Source organism: Trachinotus anak, unplaced genomic scaffold, assembly GCF_046630095.1.
Source record: "Trachinotus anak isolate AG129_WGS33_773 ecotype Australia unplaced genomic scaffold, CSIRO_AGI_Tana_v1 ptg000021l, whole genome shotgun sequence".
Lineage (NCBI taxonomy): Eukaryota > Metazoa > Chordata > Actinopteri > Carangiformes > Carangidae > Trachinotus > Trachinotus anak.
Genome location: NW_027273872.1, coordinates 28,505,556 through 28,524,676, shown reverse-complemented (window position 1 = coordinate 28,524,676; position 19,121 = coordinate 28,505,556). Strand labels below are relative to the sequence as shown.

General features: G+C 43.4%; 2 protein-coding genes across 4 annotated transcripts; both read left to right on the top strand.

The window, feature by feature from the left end:
* Window positions 1-3,264: 3,264 nt before the first annotated feature.
* Window positions 3,265-13,174, top strand: setd7 (SET domain containing 7, histone lysine methyltransferase). Of its 2 annotated transcripts, XM_071506820.1 has the most exons (8): window positions 3,265-3,424; window positions 4,819-4,948; window positions 6,977-7,178; window positions 7,366-7,555; window positions 8,864-8,945; window positions 9,042-9,159; window positions 9,416-9,573; window positions 11,821-13,174. In XM_071506820.1, exons 1-8 carry the CDS (start codon window positions 3,385-3,387, stop codon window positions 12,011-12,013), a joined length of 1,113 nt encoding a protein of 370 aa, XP_071362921.1. In that variant the 5' UTR covers window positions 3,265-3,384; the 3' UTR covers window positions 12,014-13,174. The 2 variants fall into 2 exon arrangements, 1 of the variants encoding a protein (XP_071362921.1); XR_011694708.1 differs by lacking the exon at window positions 9,042-9,159.
* Window positions 13,175-13,926: 752 nt separating this feature from the next.
* On the top strand, window positions 13,927-19,111 carry LOC139637881 (uncharacterized). Of its 2 annotated transcripts, none has more exons than XM_071506824.1 (6): window positions 13,927-14,375; window positions 14,758-14,817; window positions 15,769-15,900; window positions 16,213-16,359; window positions 18,068-18,125; window positions 18,760-19,111. In XM_071506824.1, exons 1-6 carry the CDS (start codon window positions 14,211-14,213, stop codon window positions 18,867-18,869), a joined length of 672 nt encoding a protein of 223 aa, XP_071362925.1. In that variant the 5' UTR covers window positions 13,927-14,210; the 3' UTR covers window positions 18,870-19,111. The 2 variants fall into 2 exon arrangements, with proteins under 2 accessions (XP_071362925.1, XP_071362923.1); XM_071506822.1 differs by having other exon boundaries at window positions 13,929-14,375; window positions 18,757-19,111.
* The last annotated feature ends 10 nt before the right edge of the window (window positions 19,112-19,121 follow it).

The following is a 19,121-nucleotide window of genomic DNA, read 5'->3' as shown; positions in this document are numbered from 1 at the left end:
TCTATCTGACAGATATGACTTAAACCAGCTTAGTGCGGTTCCTTTGATGCCGACCATATGTTCTAGTCTCTGTAATAAAATCTTATGATCGATGGTGTCAAATGCGCCACAAAGATCTAGTAGGACAAGTATAGAGACAAGTCCATTGTCTGAGGCTATGAGGAGATCATTGGTAACCTTAACCAGAGCTGTTTCCGTGCTGTGATGGACTCTAAGACCTGACTGAAAATCTTCAAACAAACCATTCCTGTGCAAGTAATCACATAACTGGCTTGCAACGACCCTCTCAAGGATTTTGGAGATAAAGGGGAGGTTGGATATAGGTCTATAATTGGCTAAAACGTCAGGATCAAGAGTAGGCTTTTTAAGTAGAGGTTTAATTACTGCAACTTTAAAAGCCTGCGGTACATAACCAGTTGATAAAGATAAGTTAATCAGACTTGATATAGAGGTGTCGATTAAAGGAAAAACTTCTTTGAGCAGCCTTGTTGGAATGGGGTCAAGAAGACAGGATGATGGTTTAGATAAATAAACTGTTGAAGTGAGCTCAGGGAGATGTACAGGAGAGAAACAGTCAAAATATAAGCCAGTTACAGTGGACTCTGAGGCTGCTGAACTGGACAATACATCTGAACCAGCTGTGGGGAGGAGATGGTGAATTTTTTCTCTAACAGAGACAATTTTATCTGTAAAGAAGCTCATAAAGTCATTACAGCTGAGGGCTAAAGGTATAGATGGGTCAACAGAGCTGTGGCTGTCTGTCAGCCTGGCTACAGTGCTGAACAGAAACCTGGGATTGTTCTTGTTTTCTTCTATCAATGATGAATAATAGGATGTTCTGGCTTTACGGAGGCTTTTTTTATACGCCAACAGGCTGTCTTTCCAAGCCTTTAGAGATTCTTCCAGGTTAGTAGAACGCCACCTTCTTTCTAGCTTCCTTGAATTTTGCTTTAAAGCTCGTGTTTCTGAGTTGTACCATGGAGCTAGCCTTCTCTGACTCACTACCTTCTTCCTCAGAGGGGCCACAGTATCTAGAGTTGCACGCAGTGAGGCTACAGTACTATCAACAAAATCATCAACCTGTGTGGCTGTGAAGTTAAGAGAGCTGCATTGATACATGGCAGTGGGCTAAGTACTGATGGGATCCTTTCTTTAAATTTGCTAATGGTATTGTCAGACAGACACCTGCTGTAATAGATTTTTTCCCCAGATGCTGTGTAGTCCATGACTGAAAACTCAAATGTTAACAGAGAATGGTCAGATAAAAGAGGGTTTCTGGGAGAAACTGTTAGGTATTCAATGTCAATCCCATAAGTCAGAACCAGATCAAGGGTATGATTAAAAGAGTGAGTGGGTTCATTAACATGCTGAGAGAAGCCAATTGAGTCTAATAATGAATTAAATGCATGACTCAGGCTGTCACTTTCAACATCTACATGAATGTTAAAATCACCCACTATGATGACTTTATCTGTGCTAAGAGCTAACTCAGATAAAAAGTCTGAGAACTCAGATAAGAACTCAGAGTAAGGAGCAGGAGGACGATATACAGTAACTAGTAGGACTGGTTTTTGTGTCACAAAACCACAGGCCACAGCTCCTCCACTGATCAAACTTTTCCTTCAGAAGTTGATTTATCTGTAGAAATGTATCTGTAGCTTTGATGAGCAGCACCCTGTATTTTGGAAACATTATTTTTCTACCAGTAACATCAGCTCTCTCACTGGTTCTTGGAGGGAAAAAGCTACAGATTTCTGACTCAATACAATCCCACGGAAATTCAGACAGGAAACAGCTAAATGTTGGATCAGACCCTCACATGGACCCTTATCACTGGATCCCAGCACCACCACCTGCTGGTTGCCTAGTGAGACAGGTCAAGCCTGCTGTGAAGAAACTTCATTTAAGTTTCATATTTCACACCTACAATGTATTTGAACTTGTGAAGACACAGACACACAGTTGGTTTTATTCACCAAGCTATTTCCATCTCTTCCCTCTGAAGAACTTTGTTACTTGGATTTTGGAAAGTGCTCTATAAATTTATTATTTTATTATATTACATGTAGTGCACAGTTGATAACACAGTGTGCTCTTATTTTATACAGTCCAGATTTTTACAGGAAGCACTTGCAGCAGACACTGGTCTGGTATGGAGAGTTGCTCTTGATAGAGTAACAGTGGTGATCAGTGATGAGGACTGGCTGTAACATCATGTCAATATCATTATGTTCTGTTCATGTGGGCTGATGAAGGCCATCAGTAAGAATCAGTGCAGGATTCATGCTGGTGTCATGATGCTTCTCTGAAATAAGAGTCAGTGATTTGTGAGGGTGGGAATCACAGAGAAACTCACAATACGATACGATACGATACGATACGATACGATACGATACGATACGATACGATACGATACGATATGATACGATACAATGACATCACGATTGTGCGATTCTCAACAATCATCTACGATACATCATGATATCTGTATGAGCGCAAAAGAAAAATATCCCTAAAAAGGCAAAAAGCTGGAACTATGTAAATGTAAATATTGATCAGTGCGTGGATCATTAATCTGATCAAAGACATCAGAGGTTTAGTTTTTATTTCCTGTTCTGCTCACAGTCTCCTCATGTTATTCTGAGCTGCAGTGATGAAGAGAAGAGTCACAGCTTCATCACTGTCAGGATCCTGTCAATGAAAGAATCTGTGTTCAGTTCAGATGAAGCTCTAATAGCTCTGATGGAGTTATTTAGTGATAAACTCTCCTCTGTTTGTTAGAAGCTCTGTTTTAAACCAGACTCCAACAGTAATTTTTTTTCATGTACATATATGAAAAATATCTATATGGTGCATTCTTGTATGATATAAAATAAAAGTTTATTAAAACAACAAACATAAAAATCTGTATTCTTACATACGTTTTTCTTATTAATTTTTCATTAATTTCAAACATGTGTCTTTTCGACCCAACATCAACATATACTGACAGGCTTTGGGATGGATATATATTTATGTTACATATGTCTACAATATAAGCATACATACATAAACATACTTATTTGTATTGTCTAGAAATAGACATACATGCCAATTATAAAACTAAAAGAGCTCATATATAATTTTTACATATATTTTTATTTTACATGTATTTCACATATGGAAATTCATACATCTATATTTATACATCTGTTACATTTGCCTCTGGGCAGTTTGAGTCTGATCTGAACATTTTCAATCTACAGTGAAAACTTCCACATCACTCAGTGTTTCAGAGGCTTGTCGGTCGTCGCATGCTGTCAGGCTTCTCTGCCGCCCCCCTGCTGACGGAGACGCAGTCAGTCGGCCCGGCTGTGCTGTGGTGTGGCGTGGTCGTCCGGCAGCATGGACAGCGATGATGAAAATATAGAAGAGGTTGTGGAAGGTGAGTAACGTTTTATTTTGACTTCTGTGTAAACGGTGAAGTGTGGGCTGTGTGCGACATGTCTGTGCTGTTTCAGATCCTGATCTCAGGTCTCCGTGAATCTCCATGAGTCAGTCTCACTGTGGGCCCGCTCGGTAACTAGGAGCGCCACGGACTTTATTTTAGTAGGAAACCCGCCTGACAGGCGACTGAGCGCGGCCCGGGTGATGTGTGCGTCCCGCAGCCAGCGTGGCTGCTGGAGGTGTTCGACTCGTCAGCGATAAAAACGACATGAAAGGTCTTATTTCGGTTCATGGCGACCAGCAGTGCTATAACACACACACACACACACACACACACAGAGGTGTGGTGAATTAGGATACTTTGTATCTCGCGTAGCCCGCAGACGCTCAGACCAACAGAGTCAATGAAAACTGTTGGATGTGACACACACTTGTGTCTGTAGCTTGACAACCGAACCCAAATAACAGCTGTGAAGTCCTGTCATTCCTTCCTCTCACGGGAGGGACCCCAGACCAGTAATGGCCCACAGAGCTGTCACTCACAGTCAGCTCAGGGAGTGACCGCTGGTTCAGGAGGTCCCATCTTCAGAACAGCTTCAAAGTCAGAGCCTGAAATTTCTGTGTCTCTGTCTTGGTGGAGACCAGTCCATCACATCATGTGTTCCAAACTAATGATTATTAAGTGGGAGTGGGTTATAAAGCCCTCCAATACCAGGTCTGCACCCACACAGGCTTACAAGCCACACTCCCAGAGAAGAGCAGGGAGTGTGAGATGGATGAAATGCCACTAAGCAAGTTCTGTGCAGTTATTTCCAAAGGAGACATCAAAAATGACTGTTTTCTACACACATGACCAAATTAGAGGTGACGTTGTAATTTTGAATGAACTTTTTACTGTTTACCTGGGAAAACTGTACATGTGTTTTTGTATTTGACCTGATAATTTCAAGAAACTATGGGAAAAACAAGGATATAATCAGATGAAGATGGCAAACTAAAAAAACAGAAATGCATCCAAAACATTATCATGAAGTAGTGGAGTGACTTTTTATTTATTATTTTGTTAATAATTTTCCTTTCACAAGCTCACTATGCCATGAACATAATGAGTGCCATGTCACTGCCCACACACCCACATCTGTGTGTATAAGCTTTACTTTTAGATAAATTAGATTTCATTAAAATATCTTTTCTGAAATATTTTGGGTAACAATGAATTTCCTGTTTCCATCAGAGAAAGATGAGGGCACCGCACAGCTTGCTGATGTATACATGAATCCACTTGACTCAGATCACCAGACTTAACTCTGCTGTGTGTGTGTGTGTGTGTGTGTGTGTGTGTGTGTGTGTGTGTGTGTGTGTGTGTGTGTGTGTGTGTGTGTGTGTGTTCAGGCCCGTTGGATGAAGATGGTCAGCCCCATGGTTTCTGCACAGTGACCTACTCATCCAGTGATCGTTTTGAGGGACACTTCACCCATGGAGAGAAGAATGGAAAGGGCAAGTTCTTCTTCTTTGATGGAAGGTACTGTAACTGTGCTGTCTGGACTGATACGACTGTTTATCCCTGGAAAGCATTTTAAACAAACTAAACTAAAGTTGTCTACATAAAACATGCACATGTTTCTGCAAAATGACAACAATAGCATCAGGACCACTGACAGGAAAAAGATCTGACATGTCTATTCACACGTCTGATGACCACCTGAAGCTACAGGTGTCACCAATAATCAATGACGTTGTGCATGAACACAACCCTTTTGTTTTTGATTAAGGGTGAAATGAATATATCCTTTAGCAACTATGAACGTTAGTGACACCCAGACACCAGAGGGTGGTGGTAATGCACCAAAAAGCCAAAAAAAGTTCAGAAGAAGAAGGACTGTGTTGGCACTGGAGGATTTACTGCAGCTGGCATGTGAACTGAGCTCAGAGCACATCTCTCAGTGAGTGACTGTGATGAAGCATGTGGTGGAGCCTGTACAGCATGTCATCTCTGTCTGTTTCTGAACTGCTGCATCATTTAGTTCATGCAGGATAGGTAAAATTTCTGTTGCCAACCATCCATCCATTTTCAGCTGCTTAGTCTGGGGTTGCTTCACAGTGGCAGCAGGTCAAGCAAGGTAGTCCAGACATCCCTTCTCCCAGCGTTCGCGCCCCTCCTGGAGGATCTGGAGGCATTCCCAGGGCAGATGGAAAACCCCTTGGCGACTACATTTATGACTAAGGGTTCCCCCTTACTGTAAATCCATAAAAACTGATTTTTTTTTTAAATTTTAAATGGGTTTTTTAAGCGTGTTCTGGCACTACCCCAGAGTCTCTACCAGTTGGGTGAGCCTGGAACATCTCGAATGGAAGGTGAGGCATCCTGATCAGGTGGATGGACTACAACAGCAGAGATCATGTCAGGTTCCACTTCCTGTCACCGGGACCAGAAACCTGAGGCTGCAGTGGACTCAGGTTCACCAGCACTGGACAGGTGAAGACCTGGTCTGATGGATCTGGATTTCTGCTGAGGCAGCAGATGGCAGGGTCAGAGTCTGGATCCATGGACCAGCCTGTCCAGGTGGTGGTGGTGTGATGGTGTGGGGATGTTTTCTGGACTCACTTTGGGTCTTAACACCAATCAGTCCTGGTCTGAAGCTCTCAGTCTGTCTGAGTGTTGTTGCTGACCATGTTTATCCTTCATGGCCACAGTGGCCACCATCTTCTAATGGCTACTTCCTGCAGGATAATGCTCCATGACACAAACAGGTTTCATCAACATGAAAGTGAGTCCAGTGAGTCCACATCTGGATCCAGGACCTGAAGGAGCTACAGAGTTAGTGTGGTGTTCCTAATAAAGTGATCACTAAGTTCAAATTTACCAAAGCAACTACTACTACTTCTCATCCTTGAAGTCTTTGAAGATCTGGCATTCTTCTGAAAATAGCTTACAGCTGCTTACCTGATCAGTTACCTTAGGTAGTTGCACCTGTGGTGGTCATATCACCACACAGAGACACAACCCACTGCTGTGTACTGGGCGTAGTGATGTTCCAGCCAAACCTGACGTCCAGTATTAACTGCTACAGTCTATGTGCTCTTGAAGCAACATCTTTCTTGATTCTTCTCAATTCTAATTTTACAGTTTTATCCTTTTCCTCCTAAATATTCAGAATTTTCCTTTAATCTTGGCAGTGGTCAGTCTTGATTCTTCTTTAATCACAGAAATCAAAATATTTCAGTGTTTTGTTTTGTTTTTCTCAATGTTTTCAGTCCTCTCTCGTCATGGTCTTACTTTTTTATCGAACTAATACTTTTTTCTTATAACATCACAAATTTTGTTCATCTTTATTCTCAGACTCTCAAGCTTTTTCCTTACAGTTTAAAACTGTGTTGTACAGAGTAGTACATAATCAGCAATATTTGTCTCCAGATCAGAACATGAAGTTAATCATATATTTAAAAGCACCACTGAGTGTGTTTACATGCTCACTAATGACTCCATCCTTCATATCTGACTGTGCTCGCCTGACGCTGCAGCTGTCTTCTTCATGTCCTCTGCCCACAGCACCCTGGAGGGTTTCTATGTAGATGATGCTCTGCAGGGCCAGGGGGTGTACACGTATGAAGATGGCGGGGTCCTCCATGGGACATACGTAGATGGCGAGCTGAACGGGCATGCTCAGGAGTTTGATGGAGAGGGCCGCCTGGTGTTCAAGGGCCAGTACAAAGACAACAGCCGCTGTGGGGAGTGCTGGGTGTACTACCCTGTGAGTCAGCTCACTGCCATGGTTACATGTGGAGACCTTACTATTCTGTCCATGAGGAGTCCTGCAGGGCGCTGAATGTTGCTTTAGACAACAGTTGGCTCACACACATTTACAGAAGTGACATAACTGAATGATCTTTGTTAACTGGGAGTATTGTGCATGTTGGTGTGTACTGTGGTGCGTCTAGGATGGGGGCTGTGTGTTTGGGGAGGTGAATGAGGACGGGGAGATGACCGGCGACTGTGTGGCATACGTCTACCCGGACGGACACACAGCTCTCTTTGGAAGCTTTGTGGACGGGGAGCTGATCGAGGCTCGTCTCGCCACCCTGATCTCCAGCGAGACTGGAAGGCCGCGCTTCGAAGTCACACCGAGCAGTAAGTTCACACGTCATCTTCAGTTGGCGCCAGTTTTAGGTGAAGCTGGTTTTGGTTTTACTCAGCACTCTCCTCTTGGTTTTTCAAGACACAGATCTTGGAACATCTTGACACTGTTCTGCTGCTCAGCTCTAACAGAGCTGCAGACTTTAACCTCATTCTTTACTCATTTGAATGCATTGTACAATTTTCTGTAATCAGTGCAGGAGGTTGAAATATCCTCTAGAATAATTGAGCAGAAGTTTTACTCACAAGTCTCACAGGAAACAATCACACATGCATCAGCTGTGTGCTCCACATTGTCAGAGCATCTTAATGTTCAATATAACACAGAGGGACAAAACTGGCCCACCAGCAATAATATCTGGGACATTAGATTATTTTGATAATGAGATTTTTTTGGAATCTTACAACATGAGACTGACAGTCACACGTTCAGTTATTTAGTTATCCCACCTAAAGATGCTCATTAAACTTTCATCCATGCTGAGAGTGATTGACAGACACAAACAATCACTGTAGTCAGCGCACAGCACCTGGTATTAAAATGGATCTCCATCATGGCAGCAACAGTTACCACAGAATCACTTCCTCTTTAGCAATGTTGCCTACAAAATAAAAGCACAAGAAAGTTCTTTTTTTTTCCTTCATTGCAGCAATGTTTTTCAACCTAATGTGGGCTTTTATTCTGACAAGTTCTGACAGGAAGTTACAAAGGTTCTGTTGCCCTCTTGACAGACCTCTGAAACAGCGGACATACTCTGTGTGTGAGACACCAGTTCAATAAATCAGTCAAACATATACCATGTTACTGTGGGAAAAGGTGAGCAGTAACATAGTTGCATTAGTTACATTATTATTTTATTTACTTTCTTAAACGAGCCTTTGATGTTAATGCTCTAATGAATTAGGGGAAAAAAATTGACTCAATGACCCAACTGACCTCATGTGTTCCTGAGGTGTTTAGGGCCAAGTACAATAACCTCAGGTGTGCTGGGAGTCACAGTGGTTTCAGTAAGGTTGTCCTCTGCAGTTCTGTTTTCTTTTTTTTTTTTTTTTTTGGGCTTTTTATGCCTTTATTATAGCTTAGTGGAGACTGACAGGAAAGGGGGTAGAGAGAGGGGAGTGACATGCAGGAAAGAGTCGAACCGGTGACTGCCTGCTAAGAGCGTCTTGCGCTCAACATGGTACGCACCCTAACCACTTGACTACCGGGCCGCAGTTCTGTTTTCTTATTGTTCTGACTCATGGTCATTGTATGTGAGGGAGGGAGGGATGGACACTAACCTGACATACTGTGTCTTTAAGGTCCTGTTTACTCATACGACAAGTCCACATCCATGTGTATCGCCACCCACGCTCTGCTTCCTGATCCATATGAGAGCCAAAGGTGGGTCAGCTGCACACATGAGTCCTCTATCCTGTGACACTGGGGTCACCTCAGTGCTGCTCATCATACTGTCCCCGTACTGCCTCTGTTTGTCAGGGTGTTTGTGGCCGACTCTACGATTAAAGGAGCAGGTCAGGGTTTGTTCGCCAAGACAGATGCTGACACGAACACTGTGATGGCTTTTTATAACGGAGTACGCATCACACACTCTGAGGTATGACACACATTTTATCATTTAGTAGTTAACAAATGGGGTACTGCTGCAGATGCCTGGAGGTATGTGGAAAGATTGTGGAGTAGTTAAACTAATCTGAAAAAATAAATTACACTTTCTATGTCTGATTAATATATTATTATATGAAGTCAGCTGGAACACCTGAACACCACCTGTTCCAATTGTAAATAAGCCCGTTAGCAGGCCAGCAGAGAGGCTGAAACTGTACTAATTAGAGCATGTGTCTGCTCCTCAGGTAGACAGCAGAGACTGGGCCCTGAATGGAAACACAATCTCACTGGATGAGGACACTGTGATCGACGTCCCTCAGCCATTTGACCACACGGAGAGATACTGTGCCTCTCTGGCTCACAAGGCAAACCACTCCTTCACCCCCAACTGCAAATACGACCCGTGAGTACAGACAGAGGAGAGTCAGACATTTTCAAAATAAGATTCAGAAGTTTGGGGTTGAAAAGTTAATTCTTGATCAGGTTCATGTAGAAACTGCTTTGGGGCTTTCGTTCATATCAGTGTGTGTCCACCTTGGCTGTACACGTGCTAACTTTGCCCTCTCCACCTCCATTTGGGAAAACGAGGTCTGGCACAGAAAAGTTTATATCAGGGAAGCCAGTGTGAGCCTCCAGCAGCTTTCAGATAAACACAGTCTTTACATGAATCATTTCAAAAACCCGTGTGACCCAGTGTAAACACACAAATTAGCCACCTGTAACAGTCATTACAGCTAACTGTACAGACAGGTGACAAATGAGTGGAGAAACATAACTGCAGATGCTTCCAATGTAGCAGTTGGCTTCCCATCATGCTCTGTGGCAGGCCCAGTTGATTCAGATTTTGTATCAAGAGGAAAAGATCTAAGTGACTCTGACAGAAGTTCATTGCTGGGTCACAGAGCAGGAGCTTCAGTCACAGAGATGCTCAACTGGCTGGTGTTTTCATAGCAACAGTGGCTGAAGTGACATCTGCATTTAGATCTGTTTGAAAGACATCAGTAAACAGGGACAGCATTAGAGATGATATGTAAGAAAAACAGAAGAGCAGCTCTTCCTAAGGATGTGACTGCATGACCAGAACAGACTGTGTCACAACACCAGTCGTCCACAGTCACACACAGACCACAGACTGTCTATAAACCTGGATGTAGACTCTGGGTGTGAAAAGTGAGAGCCAGTGCTGAAGAGCCTTAAAGCTGCATTCTGTCTAGTGACCATCAGGGGGTGACTCCACTGGTTGTAAACAGAAGTCTGATTGTATTGAAGTCTATGTGAAAATGTCTCTACTTCTTACTGATTTATTACTTCAGTAAACATTTTCCTGATGAGTTTATGTCTCAGTCTCTAGTTTCAAGTCTTCTTCAACACAACATGATGTTCATTTTTTAAATTATGCTCAATTTAGAGGAAAATAGACCATAAAGCAGGGGATGCATTAGGGTGGGGCTACTGTGTGATTGACAGACTGTACCACACAATCAGAGCAGGTCAGATCCACCCCTCACTCCTCCTCACAGGGGTCACTGATGGTCGGATGAGGATGAATATGATGTGAATCATATGCTGTGACCTTCACAACAACACATGACAAAGACACTTTATTTTGGCTTCTCCTTTGTCACCGTCCATATATCCAGGGCAAGAGAGCCGGCCAACCTAATCGTCAAGCACTACTACTATGAGATGTCACAGTCTTTGTCTCTTTTACGTGGGGATAATCATCCAGCACACCTGTCACTTTTTCTCTCAGCTACCATTTTAATTTGGGCTCATAGTGGGTCCAGCAATATCACAAGATACATCCATCCATTTTTTCCCCTTACCTGGGGTCAGGTCCTGTGGCAGCAGGCTAAGCAGAGTATTTCAGACATTCCTCTCCCCTGCAACTCTGATCACCTCCTCCTGCAGGATCCCGAGGTCTTCCAAGCGCACATGGGATATGTAGTCCCTTGAGTGAGTTCTGGGACTCCTCAAAATGAGGGTCTGCTCAGAAGACCTCCAAAGGTAGAGGCCCAGGAGGAACCTAATCAGATGCCCAAACCTCCTAAACCAGCTCGTTAGATGCTAAGGAGCAGCAGCTCTACTCCGAGCTCCCTCTTGATGTCTGAGCTCCTCACCCTCTCTGAGACTGAGCCCTGACACCTCACAGAGGAAACTCATTTCAGCCACTTTATCAGTGATCTCATTCGGTCACTACCCAGAGCTCATGACTACAGATGAGGGTCAGAGCGAAGATCGACTGATGAGTCACCAGATGTCACAGCAGGACTGGTATTGTTGTAACCGTGTGTGTGTGTGTGTGTGTGTGCGTGTGTGTGTGTGTGTGTGTTTGCGTGGTGCTGGCTCTACCACAGAGGTGGTTGTGAGGACTATGACAGGTTTGTTTGACTGTGGACAGATTTTTATCTCCATGACAGCGTCACAGCTGGAAAGATACAGTCATAAAACTTTACAGGTGTGGAGCCAAGATCAAAATGAAGGCTGAGTTCACAGATGAGCGGTGCGATGGACTGAGTACTGAGTACTCCTGTGATAATGTAGTAACTCCAGAATACTGCTGGGTGGTGACGAGCGATGCAGCTGCTGTGATCCCATCACAAGATGGTCTCTAGTTTCTTGTCTCAGTTGAAATGTTTTTTCTGTGCAGGTATGTCCATCCTCGTTTTGGACCAATCAAGTGCATCCGAACACTGAGGGCTGTGCAGAAAGGGGAGGAGCTAACAGTGGCTTACGGCTATGATCATGGGCTGACGGGGAAGAACAGCCCAGAGGCTCCTGATTGGTACAAGCAGGAGCTGGAGGTGTTCCAGCAGAGACAGGAGGCTCCCACTGGCCAATGAGAATACAGATGAATACCTCTGGACAATAAAGTAACCCTGTACCTGTGCTACAACCTTACAAGACTCCTGGAGCATTACAGCACTTGATATCCCCTGCAGCTGCAACCCACACTGTAGATATTTGAGAAGTTACTTTGCTTCATGTGGTATTCGAGCAGAATACTGCTTGAGTGATTGAGTATGATTGGAGGCCTTGGAGATCCAGGCCCAAAGCAACACAAGAACTATGCAAGAAACCAAATGTTATGAAAGGAGACATGTCAGTAGCTGGAGGTGTTGTGTGTCCGTCACCACTGTCCTCCTCATCACATATTACTCATATGGGAAAGATTTACATGCTGATGGTTGGTGCTTATAAATTTTATGACCACAAATTACCTTCATTTCTTCAGTTTTCAGTTACCATATCTTCACTTAAATCTTACGTCAGTAGACGCAGCTTTATGCAGCAGCTACAGTTTACAGGGCTCCCCCCAAGGTGTTGGGTTTAACAGCTCTATTTGTACAGCAGCATTTAATCTTTTTCAGCTGTTTAACTCACTTCATTTGAACTTATTCTACTCGCCCAATCCATACAATACTGTGCAAAAGATTTAGGCACTTTGGATGTTCAGACCCTTCTCCATCATCAGTCCCATCAGGCGTCTGATTGGTCCAGATTCACTCTACAGCAGGAAGAGTCCAAACACAGAGTCATAAAGAACCAGGAGTCCTGCAGCAGATGGTCTGGTCCCCAGAGAGCCCTGACATCAGCATTTGGTGCTGTTTTAAAATGGGGGGCAGGGGGGGGTCACATCAAATATTGATTTGATTCTGGTTTTTCTCTTTGTATGAAATTCATTGATAAATAATTATTTGAGGAAGCATCTGGACTTTACAGCATCTTCACACAAGTGCCTGAAACTTTTGCACAGCACTGTACATTTAAAAAGTGTAACTTCACAGGCCTGGTCACTTAGGCTTGCACACAGCTTACGGTATACAATATATATTACAGTGACTAATTTATTTATAATATCTGAAATTGGTAAAGCACTGTATTTGTAGAGGTGATTTGTAATGGATGGTCTATTCCTGCAGTACATGTGAGCCTGTTCCACTTTTCTAACCTGATAACCTGTTCAGATGCTACAAAATAAAGTCCAGGATGAAGAAAATCTATCTGCGTGACTTATCATATTGAAATAGTTAATTCTCAAGCTGGTATTTATCTTACAAAGTTAGTGTACTGTTTCATATTGCTGTCATTGTTTTTAATAATCCACCTGCATGAGTTTGACTTTGGTAAAAGACAATACAATGGGAAACTAGATGTTAGTGTTTTAAAAGGTGAGCTTTAAAAAAGTGCAGCTGTGCTATTACAAGTACTCTGATAATTTATGTGTAGGACACTTTGATTTACAAATATATTGACATTTTAGGATCAAAAATAAGAGCTGATGATGCCTGAGAAAGGACACAATGAAGAATGCTATTAAATGCTGTTAATGCAAATAAGTTAGTGCAATGCTGAAAGCTAAGTGGGTTAGGATAAATCCAAAGTTAGTATAATTTCATATTTCATGTACATGTTTTATTACACCCAGTGATACAAAGGAGAACTAGCTTTGGCTAACATTGAGTATTATCTTTTAAATGTTAGAACTTTTTTTGAAATAACATTTATTATTCAGTCCCTTCATTAGTGATAGGTTCACATGAAACTCTTCGCTGGTGAGTTTCTCAGGCAGGCCTACGGAAGGTTACCGGTCAGATACAGAACTAATATTATTGAACTCTGAGTCTGTTAATTTCGTAGAGAGCAACTGTTTTAGACTCTCCTGTTAAGAAGGGGGCGGGGCCAGCAGCCTGAGAGTCGTATTTCTGGGTAAATATGTCCCGCCTCCTGTGCACCTGCTGCTGCTCGGCCAGGTTAATGGATAAACTTCCTACCTGCTGAACCAGCGCTGGGGCCAGTCCGCAGCCCGGAACAGACACAGGCGGGCGGGAACCACCGGAGGCTCCGCTCCCTGACATGAAAACAAACACACTGTAGTTTTCAGAGACACTTTCCGCCGCTGTCAACACCGGGACCGTCTGTGACCCCGAAAACCTGTGACCCAAAACGGCGCCGACCGTCAGGCTATGCTGAGGATCAACCCGCGGGCTGAAGTTGACGCGGACTGTTCATACTGGACTTAGTGGTTAACTTGTGGACATGGACCGACACAGATACTTTATTTTTAACCAGAAGAGCGTGCTCGTCCTGGGGATCCTCCAAATCGCCTGTGCAGGTCTTTGTGTGGTCTGCGGGCTCATGGACGCTGTTTTCCGCAAGGACAACCCGCTGAGCAGCACCAGGACGCCGGTGTGGGGAGGACTGGTGAGATATTGGCTCTGTTAGAAACTCCGCTCCACAGGTAACCAGCACGCATTCGTTAAAGTGGTAAGACACTTCCGGACTACGACCACCGACACTCTCCGTGTTGTTGTGTTGGCAGCAGGTTTTACCTTTACCGGTGCAGTCCGGAACAATGACGTAATAAAGTGACCGAGGTAACTGTAATGATCTTCAGGTAGACATATCTGGAGTTAGTACACGTTCAAGTCCAGTTTCAGTGTGTCCACCTGTCTGGACAGAGGTAGCGGGACACAGACCACAGGTCTTTGTCCGACACCGGGACGTTGTTTCCCTGTTGAACCTGCGCTGGCTCTTGTTCCCGCCTGCTCCTTGTCTGTCAGTTCATTCTGTTTATTTCCTGTAGATCATGGCCTCTCCAGGTGTTCTGGCTCTGTTCGCCTCCCAGAGGAAGAACTCAGTGCTGGTAAGGAGCGTTTTTTTTCTCCACCTTTACTCTCAGGTTCTCTCAGGTTCTTCATGAGAGGCAGGTCTGTTCTGCAGACCCGGAGGCTGCAGTTTCAGGACTTTCAGGTCCCTAGGACCCTAATTTTTCACGACACTGCCACCGTACCAGAAACCCAGTTTGTAAGTGGCTCTCTGGTGAAAAACTAGAGTCCTAGGAATGCAGTCCTGAAAGCCCTGAATCTGCAGCCTCCAGGTCCATATTATTGTCTCTGATGCTGGGCCATAAACCTGCCTACAGTTCAGTTGCAGAGGGCGGACCAAATTATCTGTGCACCGTGAACATTGACCTCTGTCACTTTTACTCTAATTATATATCAAGAGTTTTGGTTTTTGCTCTCCAGTATTACAGTGAAAGAAGGCTCAGCTCATCATGACATGATATCAGTAAAATAATTCCTAAACAATTCTAATATGAGAACATTCTTTACACAGAGTTGAAATTTAAAGCTCCATCCAGTCTAAGGTAGATGTCCATGTGTTTTTGATTATAAAACAGGTCTAGGTTTTATATTAATATTGTGAAAGTATCAAAGCCTCTGAAGAGTGGCTCAGATCCTCTCTTCTGATTGGCTGACTGACCTGTCTTTACTAGAGCTCCAGAGAGAAGCCTGAGAGAGGAGACGTAAAACTACACTGAGATGGTTTTTGGTTCTCAAAACCACAAATATATCTTCTGATGGAGATCAACACTTCAAATAAAACACTGGAGACGATAAAATATGGAGCTTTAAGGATTTAAGAAAAATATGCTCTCTCTCTCACACACACACACACACACACACACACACACACACACACACACACACACATACACACATACACAAACAATCTCTCTCTCTCTCTCTCTCTCTCTCTCTCGCTCTCTCACAGTACTGTTACCTTGACTGACCTCCTCCTCCTGTCCCTGCAGGTGAGTGTGATGGTGGCAGCAGCCGTCCTCTCCTGTGTGGCTGCACTGTTCATATCAGGTTACTCCTGTCTGACGCTCACCTACGGGGAGGAGGATGAAGAAGTCTTCCACCACCATGACAGTCCTCAAGTGGTAACCACTGCACTAAGATTGTACTTAAGGAAGCGTGTAGACCGTCTTTAGAGCAGACTTATCAAACACAGGTGTAATTAATATCCAGTAATAACTGCCAGCTTCCTGGTATCACTGATGTAGAACCGAGGCGTCAGTAAATGCACAGTTTTCATCTTTTAAAGTTTAGGTTTGTAGAATGAAAGACGAAAGATAACTCAGCTGAATGTTATCATTGAGTCAAACTGAGAACATCTGTGGAAGCTCAAACAAAAAGGTTAGGGTTTTATTTCATACATACTGTGTTGTAGTGACTTTCTCTGTGTGGCTCAGACATTTGTGCTCCATCGGATGGTGAAGGGGGCCAACGCCACCATCCTGCTGACCTGCACCGTCAGCCTGGCTCTCTCCTCGCTCATCGCCTACCTGGGCTGTCGCAGTCTGCCCTGCTGTGGCTGCTACGACACCAGAACTGGACTGGTAGGATGCAGCATTAAAAAGCTTACATTTTACCCATGAGGCATTGAGCCGTCACTAAACTATAGTTACTGTTGCTACATCTGTCAAGCTTTCTGTTGTTGCACGACACACATGCAGTTCACAGATCTGATGGTGGCAAGTTGAAACACTGGCATCTGAAAAAAGCTTCTCATCAAACCAACCAACAGTTTTGTAAACTGCTGCTTGTGTTAGCGTCCTTAAAGTCGTGCTCATAATAACTGGCACCCCTGAATTTCAAGTACATCATTTAGAATATCTAACTAAATGCCAATGAACCGATTTTGGATGAGCAGAATATTTTAATAAAATGACCAAAGTTAATGAACAACAACAAAAATCTTTTAGACATAACATACACACTGGACACTGTTATTGGCACCTTTTTAATTTTAATTTCAATAAATTCTTCAAACAAAATAAAAAACAAATAAAACTCACTTGTGCTTAATTCTCAGTGGTCACATGACCTGAATTATATTGAATTAAATGCATGGTTTATTACCTGCAGCAGGAATGATGACATCAGCATTATACACTACACACAGCTCTACACCTGTATGAACTGTCTCATTGCTGTGTTACAACTGCTTTTGTTGTGTGATTGTATTTGTTGCATGTTGAAGGAGATACTGATGGGATCATTACCTAATGCTGCTGCTGCCATATTCGCTCATTATTAATAAGTACAACTCTGAGTGGATTCTGCATGTTCTTCTACCAGACCCAGATTATTATCAGGATCCAGATTATTACCTGGATCTGGACCAAACTGTAAACGCTCATAGATCAACACTGTTAATTTGTCCAAAGATCCGGAAAACATTATTCACAGAGAACCTGAAAATGCAGAAAAATGTTCTTTCTCACAGTGTTTATTGAAGTGATTAAAATTCCTGGATCCTCATCAAAATGTATTTGGTTCTTCCCTGGACTATGACCCCTCCCTCCACCAAGTTTGGTGCAGATTGGTTCAGTATTTTATGTGTACTCCTGCTGACAAACAGACACAGGTGAAAACATAACGTCTTTGGTCAGTCCTAACATCATCTGTAACCCTATCAAACCACGTAGTTACAAAGATAGGCTCTGTTCCTTGGAGGTGATGTTATATTAGCATGAGGCCTCATGTAGTCTGAGGTAATGTGCTCCAAAGACCAGGATCCCACAGATCCCTAGTTCAGGAAATACTGTAGGAGAAGGTATCACTGCTGTCAAAGAAGAACTTCTGCTCTAAGAACAAGGCTTTTGTACAACTGATAATTATCACCAGTTTGTGACTGTTCATGCATTATGTTTTCAGGTTGTCTGTCCATACGTATGTCCGTCTGTCCCAACCCTGCATAGAAATGTTCACTTGGGCTCAGTGATGAACTAATTAGATTTTGGTGGTCAAAGGTCAAGGTTACTGTGACCTCACAAAACACATTTTTGGCCGTAACTCATAACACACTACACTAATTATGACACAATTTAACTCAAATGTCTATATGGATAAAAGGAAGTGGTGACATTTTATATCCATCAGGTTAAAGGTCAACTTCACTGTGACACTGTTAAGGAGAGGCTGTGCCAAAGTTTCCTGTAACTTTACTGGTTGCTCGAGGAAACAACCAGAGGAGGTGATTCTAGTTTATTTGAATGAACTAACTATTATGTCTCACTGACTATGTGTGTGTCTGTGTTGTAGGAGACACTTGTTCCTCAGTGTGACCCAGGGGACACGGAGATGGTGTGTACTTGGCGAGGTAATTTGATGGAAAACTTCTCATTGCTTCAGTTGCTCTCACAGACTGTCTATAAACCTGGATGTAGACTCTGGGTGTGAAAAGTGCAGCCAGTGCTGAAGAGCCTTAAAGCTGCATTCTGTCTAGTGACCATCAGGGGGTGACTCCACTGGTTGTAAACAGAAGTCTGATTGTATTGAAGTCTATGTGAAAATGTCTCTACTTCTCACTGATTTATTACCTCAGTAAACATTTTCCTGATGAGTTTATGTCTCAGTCTCTAGTTTCAAGTCTTCTTCAACACAACATGATGTTCAGTTTTTACATCATGGTCCATTTAGAGGAAAATAGACCATAAAGCAGGGGATGCATTAGGGCGGGGCTCCTGTGTGATTGACAGACTGTAACTGACAATCAGGATAGAGTATAGAGCAGGTCAGCTCCACCCCTCACTCCTCCTCAGCTCCACCTTCTCCTCCAAATATGGTTTCTTCTGATTTAAAAAAACCAAGATGGCGACGGACAAATGACAAACTGGAGGCTTCAAAACAGCAGCTCACAAACCAGTGGGTGACGTCACAGTGGGTTGACACAGTGGGTTGTTCTGCAGCTGCTGCCGTCAGTCTGTGATGTAGTTCTCCTCTGTGTCCAGCAGGTGGTGATGACGACAGGCTCTTCAACTCTCCAGCTCAGCCCGGTGAGCAGGGCCCCACTGAGGGAGAGGAGGGACCCTCCAAACTGCCTCCTTACAGTAGGCTGACCTGACACAGCCAGTGAGGGGGGAGGGGAGGCATGATTAACGACATCCTGACACTTTGGAGAGGAGGGGTCTCTGTTTGAAGTTTGGCAGCGTCTTTATTTGCTCTTTGACCAAAGATTTCATTTTAACTTTGCCAAAGCTGAGTACCTGTGTATGAGCCACATCAGGACTGAGATTTAGTTTGTTCTAATTCATAAACCTTTACGTATTTTATGTGTTTAATAAATAAAACCTGACTGAAGTGTCATCGTGTGCTT